Raw genomic sequence first — 18,801 nt, 5'->3', positions numbered from 1 at the left:
AATTAAAATTCGAAAATTTTTTCTAAAGCCTCCAGGGGACTTCGTTTTCGCACGAAAAAATTTTATGTGCCCTTATTGCATCCGGACCCACAATTAAAAGAATAACCTCTTGAAATACAACAAAGTATGTGACAGACTTATTAATTAGTTAAAGTAACTTTTTTATACTTTAAAGCAAAATGAATTATTGTATAAAACAATTTTTTTTTAAATAAATATGTAGATTATATTAAAACTAATACATTTTTTATTATTATTCACCGAATTATTTCTTTTTAAGATAAATAAATTTTTTATACCTTTATTTTATCCCATAAATAATCCCTGATAAGGAAGTCTAAATTGTCTTCGAAACATATTGATTTCTTAGAAATATAAAAGGGACGAAGAGAGGAAAAAGTGAGAAAATGGTTTTGGTTGACATTTTCCCCTCTTTTTTTCTTTTGGTTATTTTTGTCTAATAAGCCGAAAAATAAGATGGTTTTGAAATTTTTTTTTTAAAGATACATTTTTTTTGCATATTTTACATTATATTATTTCCGATTAAATAAATTACTTTTCAATCTTAAGTACATAGAATGTAACATTCCCTTGGCGCACAATGTAGGCACATCTTGCGAGCTGGAAAGGAACCAGGCAACGGCAGAGTTAGGGGCAAAATGAAAGAGACAGACTATGAATTGGCGGGATAAACTATCTCTCTCGTGCAGCAATCTGATTGGCTGTTTACCGCTCCCCTCTAAATGAAGGTTAGATAGTTTACATGTAAGCGCAAATGAAGAGCTATTTATGGAGCAAAATTGAAAAGAACGTTTGCGTTGCTGTGTGAGAGAGATAGCTTATCCCCCAGCCCTAGTCAGTCGTGTCAGAACGCGGATACCTCTAGCATGCGCAGTAGTTATTTCCGTGTATTTTTAGGTTATGTGAGGCCATGCGTCAATTTAAAAAATACACAGAATCACTACTAAGCATGCTAGAGATATGTTAATTCCCCACGTATGAAGTTGTTCGATATACGCCACTTGGTGACAGAATCGGAAAGCCCTGAGCGCAGGTAAATTTTTACGGTAAGTATATGCGAATATATGAAAATAATTCTTCTAAAGGTTTTGCAGTGTTTTTTACAGTGAAACCGGAACAAAAATAAAAAGAGGCAAATAAAATGTTACAAATAAAATAAATCAAACTTTATAAATAGAGTTTTCGCCACGAAATAATATAACTCGAGAAATAAAACAGAATTATGTAAAAAATTGACGAAATTCAAACGGATTTTCAAGATTGTTCTACTATCAATAAAAAATATTAAAGAAAAAGTTATAATCTTCATCAAGTATTTATCTTTTTTATTCTTCAATCATTTTTCAGCATTCCTAGTGAAAATAATCAAAGCAGGTTGTAAATTAAGATATTATTTTAGGTACAAGTATATCAACATAACCTCAAATCTGAAAAAAGGTACTACTGATTTTTCATTTCAAGCTGGTGTAAATTAAATTTTGCAATGAAAAGTCGGTTGTCAATATTACATTTTGAATGTTTATGAGGGGGGTAAATTGAAGAATTTATTATTTAGACAACAAGAGTTTTTAATTTCGAAGTTTGCAAAAAAAAGCATTAATAGAAACTGAACCTTTTTCACCTTTTTTCCGCAAAATGTATGCAAAATTCTTTCTCCTTCTACGAAGTTTCTATATGCCGGTGTATATTTTGTAAAATCACAAATCTGACGTATTGTTACTTTCATTTTTAAGATTTAAGACTCATAACTAGAAACCTAGTTTCACAAAGTGGAACCTCTAAGTTTTTATGGTGAAAATAGGTTGAATTAAAACTAAATGCAATTCACTTATAAAATACAGTCACTCACGGATAGGACGTCGATGTTTTCTGGAACTATTTTCACGTTTCCAGCGAATATCAGAGAGCATGATCCTCGAGGTGAATTCCATGTTTAAAATTAGCATTAAAATGGAAAATGGAGAAACGCATGTCGCTCACAGCAAGAACTAGATGCCTATATAGTTTCCCATTATCCGGTGTCTGCGCACCGATGTTCCCCAGCCCATATTATATTCCATATCGTGAAAAATAATTTACTGAAATATCAGGGAATGCCGAGCAGTGAGTGCATGTTTTTTGTAGAACATTTGACACATTAGGGATTGTCCATATATTACGTAAGACGTTTTTCTGTTGTTTGAATAAAGACGAAAATAATATTTTTATCAAGTTGAAAAGGACACAGCGATATAAACAAAAGAAAAAATTCCTACGTAATATATGGACGATCCCTTATTGTTACATTTGAAAGTGAAAGATTCTACAAAAAATAAATAATAAAATATATCTCTGCAGATCTCATTTTATAGAAACATATTTCATTATGGATAGTATAATGGAGAGAGAAAATTGAAAAGAATTTTCAAAGTTCTGTCGATACATTTATGAAAAATAAGCCACCTGTAGCGGTCTCGGTTCGTATCACTTATTCAGATATTCTTTTTCATTTTTAGGGATTACGATTTTATTTCACATAGAATATTGAAATATTGTATGGTTCTGGTCATTGATCTAACTTTCGTTGCAGAAAATATTTCTTTGAAATTACTAATAAACTGTCAATATTATGTGGTGAAGTACATGCATTTGGAATATTATTTGGATAAATGAAACATTTTGTCGAATTAACCGACATTTATTTATTTCAGGCAAATTTTTATTTATATCCAAGAAAATATTTTTTTGAACGAAATTTTTTTTTTTTTAGTGCAAAAGGTTAACAAAGCGCGTTTCTCACACAACAAAACCAAACAAAACTGATAGGAAGGATTGTTTCAAATGTTGTTCAAATGCGATAGTTACGCATTTTTATGTTGAAAATCACATTTTCTTATATCCGACATTTATTATTTATAACATCTTTACAAAATTTCGTTTTTGTTCTTGAAGACTTATAATTTAAAAATTTTCAATTTCGAAAAAAATACAAATTATTCAATGTTCAAGGTTTTTATAATAACTTTATTTAACCTGGAATATTTTGTTTATGGAATTTTTGTATTTTGAAGATGTACGATTTAAAATTCGTCTATTTTCACGATTTTCAATTCCAAATTCTTTAATTTTAAAGATTTTCAGTCGGAAACTCTTTCATTTAGAGACATTTAAACGAAAATTTTAAAATCTATTTAAATATTTATTAGAAGATCCTATTGTTATATGCATTCATTTTTGACTTTGTTTAACGACGAATCGCGGAACAGATCTGTAATTTTGCATTATTTTTATAGTTAATTATAATTATAGTTTGTTATATTCATACCCTTTACTGAGAAACAGTGATTTTTAATAAAAAATGCCGGTGCTATTTAATTCCGCATTGTGTATGCAATAACTTATGTCAATGGTCCAATAAATTTTGCTTTGAGTTAAATTATTATTATTTTTTTTAATAAAAAATACCGTTCTATAGATTAATAGACTGATGATTATTGGAAGCTCAAGCACACAAATTTTTTTTTTAAATGTAGATTTCTTTCGAGAACATTTTTTATTTAAAGTTTGCAATCTGTAAAATGTTTTATATTGCATGAGTGTAAGAAATAAGGAAAAATAGCATATGTTTTTGAATTTATAGTATATACATTTGACAGAGCGTGAAAGAACCGTTTGATGCTTCAGACCAATATTTTATTGATTTAGAAGTATTTCTTCACAGTGTTGACCGGGTATAATAAAAATATTTAATACAGATAATTGAAAAATTTACCAAGAATTTTTTTCTATAAGAATATCGAATCCAATGTATAAGCCCTATTTCAAAATAAAAATAGGTCTTTATTTTTTTTTAACTAATGAATTTAAATATTGTTGAATTTGTTCCTAACTACTATAGAATTTTTTCCCCAACTTCAAAATTTATTCTCTGTTTGGAATTTCGTATCACAGTTTACTTAAGCCGTGGTCTGACAGTGAATTAATAAACACCATCAAGAACAATATTACTTTTTGAGCGAGTGAGAGTGGTCACTAAGCCTTCAGTATCCAAGCTGGGGCACGTTATGTTTAAAGAACCACTCAGAGTTTGTACATTTTCCTTTACTACGGGACTTTCCTGGTATTTTAAGTGAAATTCTTGGCAGTCCTGGCAATTAAAGCTTTCAGTCCTGCTTTTTTACACGGAAATAATGCTTACTAAATGCTCGTCTACGCTCCTGGAATTTTTTTAAATAACTTCAACATATTTTCTGTCTGCAGTTCGCAGCTGAAACTTAATTTGAAAAAATGGGAGCTTAATATCATACTAAGTCAGCATACTTTCTTGCTTGAATATTTTGAAATTATTTTTAATAAATATGGATTTTCATTTCAGGAAAAATAATTTTAAAATGTTTTTTCCGTTAGATTGGTTGAAGGGGTAGATATTCATTAGGGCCCTACTAGAAATTTCGGATTGAAATTTTTTTCCAAAGCTTTTCATACCTTTTAGATGCTTTCCAAAGTCTGCATCTAAAATTCTATCCGAAACTGTACCATCATTTTCTTTCAGAATTTTTCAGAATTTATTAGAAGGTATCCCTGTGGTATCTTTCCATTTTTTTCGATCTTTGGAATTGTAAGCAAAATCTTAAAATTAAAATATATCGACTCATTAGAAAGTAAAAAATTATTCATTGATTAAATTTCGAAATATAATAATTTTTTTTTAATTGTAACCGTTAAATAATTTGTATAGTAAGCATAAAATGTTTGGATAAAAGGATTTATTTTTTAATCTTGCTTAAACAATTATTTTGCTTTTTAAAATCATTATTGTTAATCTTTAATAATAATTTGCAAAAATAAAGTAATTGTTTAAACAAGGTTTAAAAATTAATTCCTTTTATCAAAAATTAATCATTTTTGATAACATCTGATGAAAATAAAGGGACATTTCTGATAAAATATGATGCAACAGATGTCGGAAAGATTCTGATAAAAACTAAAGAGAATATTTTTCCGACTGTTTCAGAATCTATCAGAAATTTCCTTTCAGAATCTTTTTGATTTTTTGGGCAGGAAATCTTCTATTAGTATGCGTTTATTTTTTTATTTAAACAATCATATCGCATGATAAAAGGAGAAAAATATATTTACCTTATCAGAACGTTGAAGACAATTAGGAAAATTATTTCCTTAGGAAACAGCCCTGGCTATTAAAAATGTTAAGAAGATATATTTTGGGTTAAGGTTATGTTAGCACTTCCTGTTTTATTATTTCTCGAAAAAATGTAATGGTTATAAATGAAAATTAATAAAAAATTATAAATCTGTTTTCGAAATTCGTGTTTGCTCAACAAGAAAATATGAACGAATATACAAGTAGAAGGCGCTAATGAATATTGATAAGGATTTCAAAATTCTGATGTAAACATCTTTAACATTAAAGAGTTTTCAATTGCAAAATGAAAAATTAAAATATTTGAAAAAATGGTGAAAAATTACAAACCTCTTAGACGTGATTCTGTATGATAGAATACTTTTTAATTTCATATTTTTAAAATTCAAGAATGCTTAGTAGAAACTTTTAAAAATTTAGAAAATTTCAATTGCATTTGTTTTTATTTTATAAGTTTTCTATTTTCGTGATTCGCATACGAATTTTTTTCAATTTGGAAGATTTAGAGTTGAAAATATTACTTTAAATTTGCAAACTTGCCCAATTTAAGAACTGAGATAACTAAATTTTTAATTGCAGGTAGTTAAAATTAAAGCATTTTAAATTATAAACACATTATATACACTTGATCAATTCTAAAAAACGTTAATATGTATTGCCTTCAAATTATAAATATTTGTCATTGTTTAATTTGCATTTTTTATTTTTTCAAAATTTTCAAAATGTCCAAAATTATGAAAGTTGTAAAAGCTTGATTTATGAGCTTCAAAATCATCCAAATTTAATAATTGTCATTCATAAAAATATAATAAAGCTCGATTTTTTGTTATTGGAACTCTTTAAGATTGTAAAGATTTGAAATAGACATGTTTGAAATTTAAGAGTTTTAAAATTTGAAAATGAAAACAGAATAATAATACATTTTTTCACAATCTTATTTAAAAGATTTATAATTTTGATATTGATATTCAAAAAAATTTTATTCTGGAACATTTATAATTAAAAACTTGACTTTTGATCTTCAAAAATATTTAAATTTATCTCTTTTATAGATATTTAAAATTAAAATGTTTTTAATGCTATTTCTTTTTAAAAATCTGAACTTTAAATTGAAAACGTTCAGAATTTCAAATTTATTATATTTAAAATTTATCATGAAAAAATGAAGCGTGTTTTAGATTTCACAATGAAAAAATCTGTAATTTTAATTATTGCCATTTAAAATTACTTTAATTTGGAAGGTTTGAATTCTTAAACTGGACTTTTTATTTCCAAAATCATCCAAAGAGAATTTTTATTTATAGATATTGAAAGGGAAGAGTTTTCGATCGAAAATCTTTATAATTCGAGAGTTCAAAATTGAAAATCGGGAAAATTGAATTATTTAAAATTGTTGATCTGTAAAATAGATCAAATCCAAAAAAATGACGAATTACATACCTTCAGAATATAAAAATTAAATAATTTGTAATGATACATTTTAGAAATTCGGGGCCTAAAAATTGTAACTCTTGAAAATTGCACTACTTTAAATTTAGAATCTAAAGAATTACAGAGTTCTTAAGTTTACAAAATTACAATTAAAAATTATGCAAGTTTTAAGGTTTTAAAATAAAAATTTTCTAATTTTTATTATTTTCGTTCTAAATTTCTTGAACATGAAAGATTTAAAATTTATAACTTTACTTTTGATCTTCAAAATTATTACATTCAAAAGTTTTTATTCCTAAATCTTTTGAAGTGAACAGTTTTTAATTGTAGCTCCTTAAAATTGTTGATCTTTGAATTGCAAATCTCTAAAAATTTAGAACTTTTCGACTGTGAAAAATTACAAATAAAAATTATGCGAGAGTTTAGTTTACAAATAAAAATTCTCTAATTTTGATGATTTCCATTTAAAATTTCTTTAATTTGAGTAATCTAAAATTGGAAACTTGACTTTCGACCTTCACGATCATCCAGAACCACAAAATTCCATAATGCTTCTCAATATAAAAAAACTTTTTATGAACAAGGTGAATAATTTTGTCAACAAATTTTTAAAAAAGTATTGGTAGTTTGTGATAGTTATTTCTAGATCAAAAAAGTTCATCGAATATTCGTTAGTTAGTAATTTATCCTGTTTTGAACATGCAAAGAAAATAAAGTAATCAAAATACAATATTATAGTTTTCTTAATTTCAACAAAGTTTTTCTGATATAAACAGAATAAAAAAATTTGCTTAAAACTTTATAAATCGGTAATGCCTAATCCTAAAAGATTCAACAATAGGTCGATCAATGTCTCTCCAATATGCAAACAAATAGAATGGATATAGTATTGTTGTTTTTTGAATGCCAAAAAAAGTTTTTTTCATGTAATCAGAATAAACCAATTTTTTAGACTTAATAAAATGGTACTGGCAAGTCATAGAGTTTAAATAATAGGTCAACTGGTTCATCTCAAAGACGCAAACAAAATATACTACATACCCAAGTGCGAATTGCCGAAGCTATTTATTTTATTTATTTTAATACGGCCCAGTGTTGGTCCAATTTTGGCAGCCAAAGGTCGGCTAAAGTTATTGGGCCAATGTTGGCCCAATATCCTCCACCGATTCTTGGACCAGTATCGGCACTTTATTGCGTCAAGTCTCACTTTTAGTACGGGGAACCATGTTTCACGAGGATCAGCCAAAGTCTGGCCCAGAGACGGCACATTACTGGGCCAAGTGTCACTCTTACCACAGCAAGCCTTGTTTTATTTAAACCGGCCCAATGTCGAGCCAGTGCTGGCAGGCTATATTGGCTATTTATATTTGCCGATCCTCCACCGATGCTCGGCCCAGAATCGGCACTTTATTTCGCCAAGTCTCACTTTTAGTGCTTAATAAACAAATCTTACACGAAACATAAAAAAACTGTATTGAAAAATTGTCAAAGTTCACGATGAAATTTGTTAAGCTCTGTCATTAAAAATTTTTAATGTTCATGAAAATTTACATTTCCTGTCATTGAAAAAAGTTGTAAAGTAGGCTACAACGAAAAAAACGAAATATTGCGCGAAGAAAAATAGTAATCGATTTAAATTATTAATTTGAAAATTATTTTATGTTTATTCGTGTTACTAGTTTGTGTATTTTACATTAACACAACGTCACATAATGATAAATAATTAGAAAAAGAGAGCTTAAAATTTTATTCTTAAACTTTTTTATACTGAAGCTTATGAGGATGGCTTTTTCACAGAGTTTCAACTTGTCGTTTGAGCGCAGTGGTTAGCACTCCCGACTGCTAGGCTATAGATTAAGGTATATAGATGTAGGTTCGATACCTCGTAGCGTTAGAAATTTTATTTGTAATATAATCTTCAAAATATGATATATGTATTCAATCTAAACAGGATCATTGATATTTAATTTCAATGTACTCGCAATCAATTGATATTTATTTTTTAAATACCTTTTTTGTCATATCCTTAGACCTTAGACCATAGCAGTATTGATACCCAATGTTGGGTCGACAATGGCAGCCAAGCCTTGGCTGCCAAGTCAAGGCCATAGTTATCAATCCGGCAGTGGCGCGACGATGGCAGCTAGGTTTAGTCCAATACTGGCACCCAGTGTTGGGCCGACAATGGCAGCCAAACCTTGCCTGTCAATTGCAGGCCATAGTTAACAGTATTGCTCTATTTTGAATACCAAAAATGTTTCTTTATGATTATAAATTATATTTTATTATATTTAAAATTGAAGCGTATATTTCAATTTGATAATTAGGCAATCAAAGAAAGCAACATTTATTTTTAGGCACTTTGGCTTGTAGAAATTAATCATTATATTGCGCTGAATATAGTTTAAAACTACACAGAGTTTTCTGTTAAAAACCGTGCCCTAGATAGACGAATACGAACGTCGAATTTCAATAATGGATCAGCTGGTAAATGAAATCGTACTAGAAAGCATGTGGGCTCAAGAGAAAAATGGAGAACGGGTTCTTTATAAAAAATACGTTCCTATTTGTTTAATTTATCTTAACTTTCTATAACTAATTATAGCAATAATTAATTAATTAACTATAATTTTTAATTTCAGATGGTATTATAATCGACAACAAAGGGACGAACCGATCGAAGAATCTTCAGGACATTTTTTGGTCAGGGATGGTTCTTTAATAATACAAAACGTCCAAGAAGAAGACGCTGGTTCCTACATGTGTACTGCTAGTAACTCGGAAGGTAGTGAAACGATGGAAGTTAAGTTAACGGTTTCTGCACCTTTGAGTGTTCACGTTCAACCTGCCATTCAAACTGTGGATCTTGGAAAACCTGCTTACCTGGTAAGTTCTTTGTTGGTTTATCAATATGCATAAGAATTCCCCAACTACTTAAGAAATTCGCTATTAAATGTTAGCTGTGGCCTGTAAAAAGGTTTTATACCTTTTCTTCAGTGTCGTCCATATTTAACAATCTTTGATGCAACTTCGCTACGTTACAAGAATAAATTTTGAAAAACAAAAACGCTTTTTAGGAGTTTAGGAGAACAGGGCTTTAGATTTTCATATACTTGATAAATCGAGTTTCCAACCCTAAAGGATAACATTTTCAACCGGAAATGGCATCGTTAAGTTCTCATTTTAAAAAAACTAATTTAAAGACTAGTTAATTTCAAATAAAAAATAAGAATTTCTGACAAAATAGTCTAATATGTCCGGGCAGACTGCTCTCATCAGATCACTTGACTGCATTATAAAAATGCGTCCGTGACTGATGATATATACTGGGACAGCCCCGTGCGAAATGATAAAATAAAAATCCAACTCCAACCAAAAATACCTTAATTTGATTAATTTCTGTAAGTGCACTTTGATTAGAAGCGCTCGTATTTACTTAGACAATCAGCTTTTAACTCCACTACATTAGTGGAAAAGTAAAAAAATGTATAAAATAAAATGAAGCTGAATTAAATTCATAAATTATAATAATTAATGTTTAATACCATTGTAAACAGTATTCTTTATGGTCATTTCTTGAGTAATTTTTAAAAGTTTTGAAATGTTAGTCCTCGATCAATATGTAGAAAATTCATTAGGGTCCCTGGCTTTAAAAATATGGGAGATTGATATTCTTCGTTACATTGTGGATATTTTTCGCAAGTTTTTGCATCTTTATAACTGAATTTATCTGTAAAAAACAAACAGGAATTGCGCATTCTTAATTTAAAAAGTCACTACCTAAATTATCACTTTTAGTATTTGGATAATTTTTTAAGAAGTAAGGCTGCCTATTAGTATGGGCTGAAGCAACAAAAACTATTGAATTTGTATGATGGCTGGCAAAAATATTTTTTTACACTTAAAAATGAGTATTTATGGTTTTTTTTCGATTTTTAGAATAATGTCTTCAGTTATCAGAAACACTTTAAAGTTTGAAATATTGAAAACAATAATTTTTTGATACATTTCAATTTTCGGTCACCGTTTCTTCTTTGAATTTCACTTCACCGTATACATTAATTTATTTTGATGCAATAACAGTTTAATGTACACCGAAAAATATTTTTTTGATGAAAACCCCAGGTAACAACTGAACATTATACATACTAGAAAAGATGCATCTAATGCAAATGATACTTTTTTATTCATAAGCCTCTGTTATTATTATTAGTCATACTTCTTATAAAGAAAGATTATTCATCTAGTCCGAATCTCAAGTTGTGCAAAAATAAATTTTTTTACATATTCACTTGTTGATAATGTGTCTCTAATTTAAGCCGCAAATTATTTATTCTATTTGATTTTGCGTTATGATCAACCGTTTTCGAGGAAAGTCGCTTCTTCTGAGAAAACAGAAAAATTTGCAGTGATCGATCTTTAAATATTATCTAATATATTTTGCCTATTTCGTGGTTCATTTATAGCCCAAAACGGACGGAAAAGTCGAAAATAAAACTTGAGATTCGGACTTTTTTTACTCTGCTATTTAGGGTCTTCATGCGCTTTTTAAAGGTACACATCTGGGGTTGAAAATTCAACCATTGCGTAGAAAATTCGATTCTTTGTTCGTCGAAAATTAATTTTCTTTACAGAAAGTTAACTTCTCTATTTTGGGTTAAAAATTTTTTTATGAATTAAAAATTCTGACTCATTGGTCAAAAACTGGTGCTTTTACTTAAAAGTTGAATTATTTGTTAGAAAACTCATGTATTTCATTATAAATTGATCTTGATTTGTAAAAAAATAAATCTTCTTGCTCAAACATTCGTGGCTTAGGTAGAAAATATAAATTATTTGTTAAATTCTGAGACTTTTTTTTGAAAGTCCATGGGAATTTTTTTAGATCCTCCATTTTAACTAAAAGCTCATCTCTTTGTTTGAAATATAAACTATTACTTTTTTCATTGAGAATTCATATTTTTTAGCTGAATATCCAACTACTTGATTAATTGCTAAACTAATTTTTTAAAAATCCATTTCATTTTAGTTTTACTACTTTAATTGAAAATTTATATCTCGGATTGAAAACTCAACCATTACGTTGAAAATTTCATTTTTTGAGTCAAGAATTAATATTTTCTATATTCGCTTTTTTCATTCGAACTTAACAGTTTTTTATTTTAAATGAGAATTGTTTTTTCTTTAAGGGAGACTTCTACCTAAGAATTCTCGAAAAATCGATTTTTTTGTTGTGGCCTATTTCGAATCTAGAATTCCATAGAAATGCGCCTTATCAATTTGCCGCCTCTTCCTGCATTTTCACGCGCCTCTGCGGCAGGCGCTCGCGGCGTCACTCAAACCAAAAAATCGGACTTTTATCAGACATAGGTGGCACTTTTTTCGTGTTTTCTGAGTGTGTTTTCCTTGACAAGGAAGGAGCACTCTATAGTCCTGGTGTAGCCAATTAAATCGTAAGTTTTACTAATCATGTTTTACCACGCAATATATGTTTAAACGCGTTCTCCCAAATGTCGTGTTTTTTATCATTTTTAGCAAGAGTTCTTCTAAAATACTTGGAATCTCAGGGATTTTCTCAGCTGAAATTATTAGGCAGAAATCTCGCTAAGTTTAGAGACGAGCTTTTCCGAAAAAGTTTTTTAATTCAATTTTTGCCGCCATTTTCGGTTGAAAAAAAATTGCCGACAAAAATTTTTTGGGTAAACGTCTGCAATTTTTGGAAATTTGAGAATTTTCAAAAAAGCTTGTTTTTAAGCTTACCTAACGTAACAATAATTAAATACATTTTTTGATTTTTCTTCTTAAGGCAAACAAAATCTCAAAATCTTGCCATAAAGTCTACTCTAACGTTTTAGCAGAGGCGTGGTCAAGGACACTCCCAGATCACATTTGTTAAGAAATAAATTTTTATTGACAATTTTTGTAGTTTAAGCATGTTCTAATCAAAGGAAAAATCCATTCTTCACTACCATTTTTAGTTTTTTTTGCAATCCAATCTGAAAAATAGGCTTACAATTTTGGCGCATACGTAGACGACCCCCTTAAGTTTCAACTATTTTATTTTTCTTTGAGAAAAATCAATCTTTTTGGGTGAAACAATGTAACCGCTTTACAGAAAACAAGTCTTCTTTATTTCAAAATGCAACAATTTGGGAAAAATCAATCTGTTTGAAAATAAACTCTTTTGTACAAAATTGGTCTTTTCGGTTTCAAAATTCAACAATTTGGTTGAAATTTTATCTTTTTAGAAGAAAACTAGTGTTCTTAATCAAAACTTTATCTTTTCTGTTAGTAGAATAGATGAATAATGCCTCTTTATCAAAATTGTTTTTGCATTGCTCCTTTATGGCGAATGATTAAATTAAAAAATATCAACAAAAAATACTCATTTTAAAAATTCGCAAAATTTTTATTTGTATGATTTTGCGTTATGAGCAAATGAAAAGTTTTGAAAAATTGCACGCTGAGGTTCGTATTCTCTAATTTTAAGCATTTCTATATGATCTTAAAATATAATTATTCGTTTACAAAACTTGTTCTTATAAAGATATTTTTTTTAACTATTTAGAGCCTTTGAAGAAGCCATAGAAGCTCTAGAAAAATTTACTTTTAAAATTGTAAACAGTAGAGTTGTAAAGAAGGTTTTCTGAAAAAATAAGCCGTAAGAAGCGAAGTGCAGAAAAAATGCAATTGCAAAAAATATGGTTAGAATTATTGTTTCGTTTTTTGTAGTGAATCTGAAGATTTTTCATAAAAAATAATCTTTTTTATTCGGAACAGTTCAGAATGACATTAGTTATAACATTCTGATTCATTAAATCATAGAAAAACTATTTTTTTCAGATATATTAGTTTGGAAGGACAACTACCTTAAGCAAAATTCATTATTAGATTTATAATTCCATATTATTCACATGAAGAAACTGAACCTGCAAAAATTCTCGTAACCACTCGGTTAATGAAATATTTATTTACAGCCAGATGTGCACTAGCGAATGTATACATACAACAACTTAAAGAAAACACCTGTATATTTAAACGAAAACTATTTGATTTTATTACTTATGTTAAGTTTTTCTTAAGAATTTGGAAACTAAAAACCCATAACCATACTAACCACCCCATACTGTCAGCAGCCGGATTTTATTAGAGGCGCTTGCATTTGTTTGAAAATTTGGCCAAGGGAAAGGTAAACTGCAGAAAATTTTTTTTGAATGCAGCCGGTTATCGAAAATTACTCCTCTGGCCCATATATATTATATACAGTCTTTTTTCACGACCGTTTAGCGGTTGGGGAGGCCTAACATTTGACACGTCTCCCTCGGCAAACTTTATTTTCCTGAATTCACTTAACTGAAATAAAAAATGAAAATGCCAAATAATATTATTAAATAAAATTTCGAATCTAATTCGTACATAATTCTAAGAAATATAAATTCTTACCAGGGTTTTGGTAATATGAATGTCAAATTCATACATGAACCAAGTAACAAATTCCGAGCAAGGCAGATAAGGTAAGGAGCCTTTAATAAACGGTAATGGCTGGCGCATCCTTAGTCAAAATACTAGTTAGGCTAAATGGGGGTATCACTGCCGTTGAGTTTGGGGATCGAACTTTATGTAAATTTTTTTCCAGGTTCTCAAACTCATGTTCGACAATTTCTTCTTCGATCTTAAATTTTAAGGATGTATCACTAATATTGCATTTTGTGTGAAGACAAACCCTTGTCCAAAATGTTTACAAAAAAGTACAAAAAACTTAAACCATTTTCACAGGAACCTACAAATAAATTCAATACATTACTGATAACATTTCACAAAAGTATCTTACACTGGTTTAACTCATAGAAAAGTTTTAAACTATTATTTGCATTAATTTTGCACTTTTTCTTTTTAGATATAGGATGCAAATAATCAGAATGTTTCAGGAAGATAATTATGAATTAGTATTTTATCCTATTTATCGCGTTTGTCGTCTTGAATCAAAAAGGCACCTCTTAAGCTTTAAGACCTGCCAATTCTTGCAGAATATAATATAACGATATACAAGAAAGTGCAAATTCATAGGAAAAAAAGACAAAAAAAATAGCATTCTTGGTAAAATTTTTCAATATTTTTACTTTTATGAAACATTGTGTTGTGCCATTATAGTTATAATTTTCTACAATAAAAAAATTAGTTTTGTGTAACGGCTAGTTATATTTCACAACCAAGTGGAAGAAAATACATAAGAAATGAGATAAATTTTTCAATTGTAGATATTGGAATTTTACTGTATTTATTTACACTTCTACAAGATACAACTTTTTATACCAGTCAAATTTATCACAAAATTATGTTGCAGTTTAGAAATTTTCAGTTACTGTAACTGAAAATTCCTAGACGTTAAAAAATTGTTTAGTTCATTATTTTAATATAAAACATTAAGCATATATTAAGTGGGACGATGGTCGTGGGGGCTAAAACGTACGCTTTGGACTCACTCCTTCGGCTTGCGGGTTCGATTCCCGCCTCGCACTCTGGAAGAGTCTCGGTGGCCTATGCGGTGAACACTAGCCTAGCAAGGGAGTTGTTCATCTCCGGAGAGTCGTGGGACCGGTACCTCTAGAGAAAAAGGTTTTCTCTAAGTACTTAAGGCTGTTGCTCTTGGTGGTTCGGAACCCACCTTAAACTGTAGGTCCCCCTTCCACCACCAAGTAAGTGTGTGGAGGGTGTGCAAAGGAATAGAGAAGGTGTAAGAAAAATGTAAACCCTTAGCGGACACATTAGAAGCTTCTATTCCATTAAGCATATATTTGTCCTAAAAATATGAATTGAAAGAAAATATAACTGAAATTAAGACTAACAACTTCTCATGTATTTATGCTGTATGCACACTCATTGTATTAAATATATAATCAAAGCTCATCTTCTATGATAAGAAATTTTTGGACTTTTAATATATTGAGTATATTATATAATATAGTTATTTACATAAAAACTTCGTTTGTATATAATCTTATTTAAATTTCTATTTTTAAGACAACTATATACAGCAAATTTATATTAAAATTAATAAGCCAAACAATAAGGTTTATTATATTATATGTTTAGAGAACTTTACTCACAAAATGTATACAAAATGTTATTTTATTTATTATAAATAATATTCGTATGCAATTTTTTCGCAAAAAATAGAATTTTCAATCAGAAAATATTCATTTTCGGCAAAAAAATAAATTGCAGCAAAATAGCTAAACCTTCAACAAAAGAAATTAATTTTTAACTAAAATACGAATACTGCCTAGAAAATGATTTCTTAAAAAAGTGGCTCAACCAAAATTTTCAACAGAAAGAGTTGTATACTGAAACAGAGAAAAGATTAACTTTCAAGCTAACAGTCAATACAAAAAAAATTTCATTTTCATCCGAAGAAGGCTTTATTTTGACATTTTAACATCAAAATATAAGTTTACAACAAGAAATAAATCTTCCATGATAATTATACTTCAATTTTTAACCCAAAAATACGATGTTTCAACGAAAAAGTTGAAATTTTAATAAAAAATTAAAACTTTTTGAAAAAAATGGTTTAATTTTTATAAAAATAGCTGCATCTTTATCCAAGAAAGGTGTCATGTCTACTAAAGTAATTGAATTCTTAAATCAAAGACAAATAATAAAAAAAATAGTTGGATTTTTATCCAAAAATGATTTCATAGGAAAGTTGAATTTTCTATCCAAAAATATGAATTTTTAATAAAAGAGTTGAATTTTTCACAGAGAAGAAAAAATACTTTAATACAAAATTCTCGAATTTTAAATCAAACCGTTACATTTTTATTCAAGAAAGATGCAATTTATAGAAAAATAGATTAATTTTTTTAATAGAAGGAGAAATCTTCAAAAAATAGTGGAATTTTCAACCAAAAAGAGATATTAATTGACTTTTTAGCATTGAAATATGAGATTCAAAAAATAAGTTAATGAAATGTTTTAAGTAAAAAGGCAATATAGTGGAGAAAGCCAATGCAAACAAATAAATATAAGTAGAAGAAAAACAAATCACTAACAAGAATATTATACCATGTGGTTACCGCAAAACTTTATTTTTGATTTTCTCTAATTTCCTCCTGACCATATTAATATTCAAATCGCAAAATCGTAAACTTGTAACATTTTGAACCTAGAATATTTTATAAACGAATTAAATTAATTTCAAATTAAAACTGAAAAAATTTCAAATTTATTTTACTTGACAGTTTTCCTAAACAATAACATTCCCGGACTTAAAACAAATTATTATTATCCAGGTTCATTTCACTCACCAGGCTTCTTTAGCGTATGATGTTCCGATCAATGTTGTACAAAAATAAAATGCCCCCCTTATGTAAAAAATTAAAATAAAATCTTTCCACCACGTTGATTGCTACCAATACTGAACCATTGAGGAATTTTAGGAAAATATACGTAATTTTCAGATACCGCTTATGAAGTTGAATACGAATTTAGTAAATTTACTCTAAAAGTTACGGAATTTCATTGTCAGCAACCTAATTTCGCAAATTTCAGTTACTTTAGTATCTTGAATGTGTCAGAATTTTCCGAACATTTCTAACACTGTATTCATAAAGATTATTGAAAGAACTTCTTTCAACTTACTAATATGTACTTCTTACCTTGAGCCTCACTTGAAAAGCTGCGAGACCGCCCTTTTTTGATTGAGCTTTCTTAAATGATTTCAAATCTTTTCTATAAAAAAACACGTAAAGATCCATATCCTGCATACTAAAACATTATTATTTTTCATTTGAGATCGAACGTTTTGTTAGGATCAGCAAGAATAAAAATGTGAAGAAATTACTTTTAGCTTACTAATTTTGGAGATCTGAGTGATGATCAGCAATATGGACATCGGCACAAGTAAACTTTTTTTATATGGTTAAAAGAAATATTATTAACATTGTTCTTATCATCTTTGGTAATCATTTCAATAATAACTCGCTAAATCTAAATAACGGAAAGTTTTACTGCTTGAAACACAAACTGAATTTTCTGCTAACATAGGAGAAATATTTTATCATTTTACGAATTGAATGATACAAAATTACATATTTACTTTACCCGCGTGAGTTATCAAGTAAAAATATTTAAAAATTCTTGAGCAATGATGGTCATTGCACAATTCGAGAACTTTTCTTGTAAATTGTTTTTGAGATAAAATCGAGACTCTGCGGAATTATTGTCAACCTGGAACAAGTAAGGTAACATAAATAGGTGTGTAAATAATTTTCGTATTTCTCCGTAGCCTATTTACAAATTTCTCTATTGTATTTTCATTATGTCAATAAAGTTAAAAAAGCGAAAATATAGCCTTTCATTAGTTAAAGTTTATATGTATTCTTTAATTTGAAAAGTAAAATTTCTCTAGTATATTAATCGAAATTTCATGAATTAAAATTCATAAAGTATCAAAAACATATGCAACACATACCTCTTTTTTGGCTCAATGGAAAGTAGCTTTCTCAAATACATAAATCCCATTAAGGGTTGCGCCACTAATCTTTGGAGGTTTTCCAGACCACTGATCTCTTACTTCCACTGTATCATGGGAAATATAAAAAAATGTAGAAAATAAAATAAAGCAGAATAAGATCGATGAATGAAAATAATTAATTCCTATTACCAGTGTGACCAATATTCTTTATGCTCACATTTTTTTGATAATTTAGTCAAGCTTGTAAACATTATTGCTTGATAAAGAATTGAGGGGACAGTAGTCATCGTTGTTTCTCTAAGTATAGGAGATTGACGTTTTCCATTACATTATGGATATTTTTGCTTTTTGCTTTGATATAAATTTGGATTATTTTTTCTTTATAACTGAATGCATCTGCAAAAAACAAACAGATAGCGTAAAACTTTATTGCAGGAAACGATTACACAGGCCAACAATTCTCAGAACCAGAGACCAGACCTACTATACCCGAAGGTTTTTGCTGCGCTGAATCCGAATCTGACCTCAGAAAAATTCCATGACCTGAGACTCCCATAACCCGATTTCCTCTACCCCCAAACCCGGTTACGTGCGTATCATTGAGCTTAAACCCCTACAATCCAATTTCCTCAACCCCCGATCCTTGTTACCTACTCCGCCCTAACACTTCAAAATGGCGGATCCAAAATGGCAGCCATATTGAATTTTCAAAATCTGACTTCATATTCTTAAT

The 18,801-nt window shown here is 28.9% G+C and overlaps 1 protein-coding gene across 1 annotated transcript in view; it reads left to right on the top strand.

Moving 5' to 3' along the window:
• Positions 1–18,801, top strand: part of LOC117170884 (Down syndrome cell adhesion molecule-like protein Dscam2) — a 315,200-nt gene that overhangs the window by 14,366 nt on the left and 282,033 nt on the right. Inside the window, exon 3 of the mRNA XM_033357927.1 lies at positions 9,235–9,478. Coding sequence (XP_033213818.1) covers positions 9,235–9,478 — 244 coding nt within the window. The remainder of the gene's footprint in view (positions 1–9,234; positions 9,479–18,801) is intronic.

This window comes from Belonocnema kinseyi, chromosome 4, assembly GCF_010883055.1.
Source record: "Belonocnema kinseyi isolate 2016_QV_RU_SX_M_011 chromosome 4, B_treatae_v1, whole genome shotgun sequence".
NCBI classification, from domain to species: Eukaryota; Metazoa; Arthropoda; class Insecta; order Hymenoptera; family Cynipidae; genus Belonocnema; species Belonocnema kinseyi.
The sequence above is the reverse complement of the archived record's forward strand: the minus strand, read 5'-3'. Positions and strand labels throughout refer to the sequence as shown.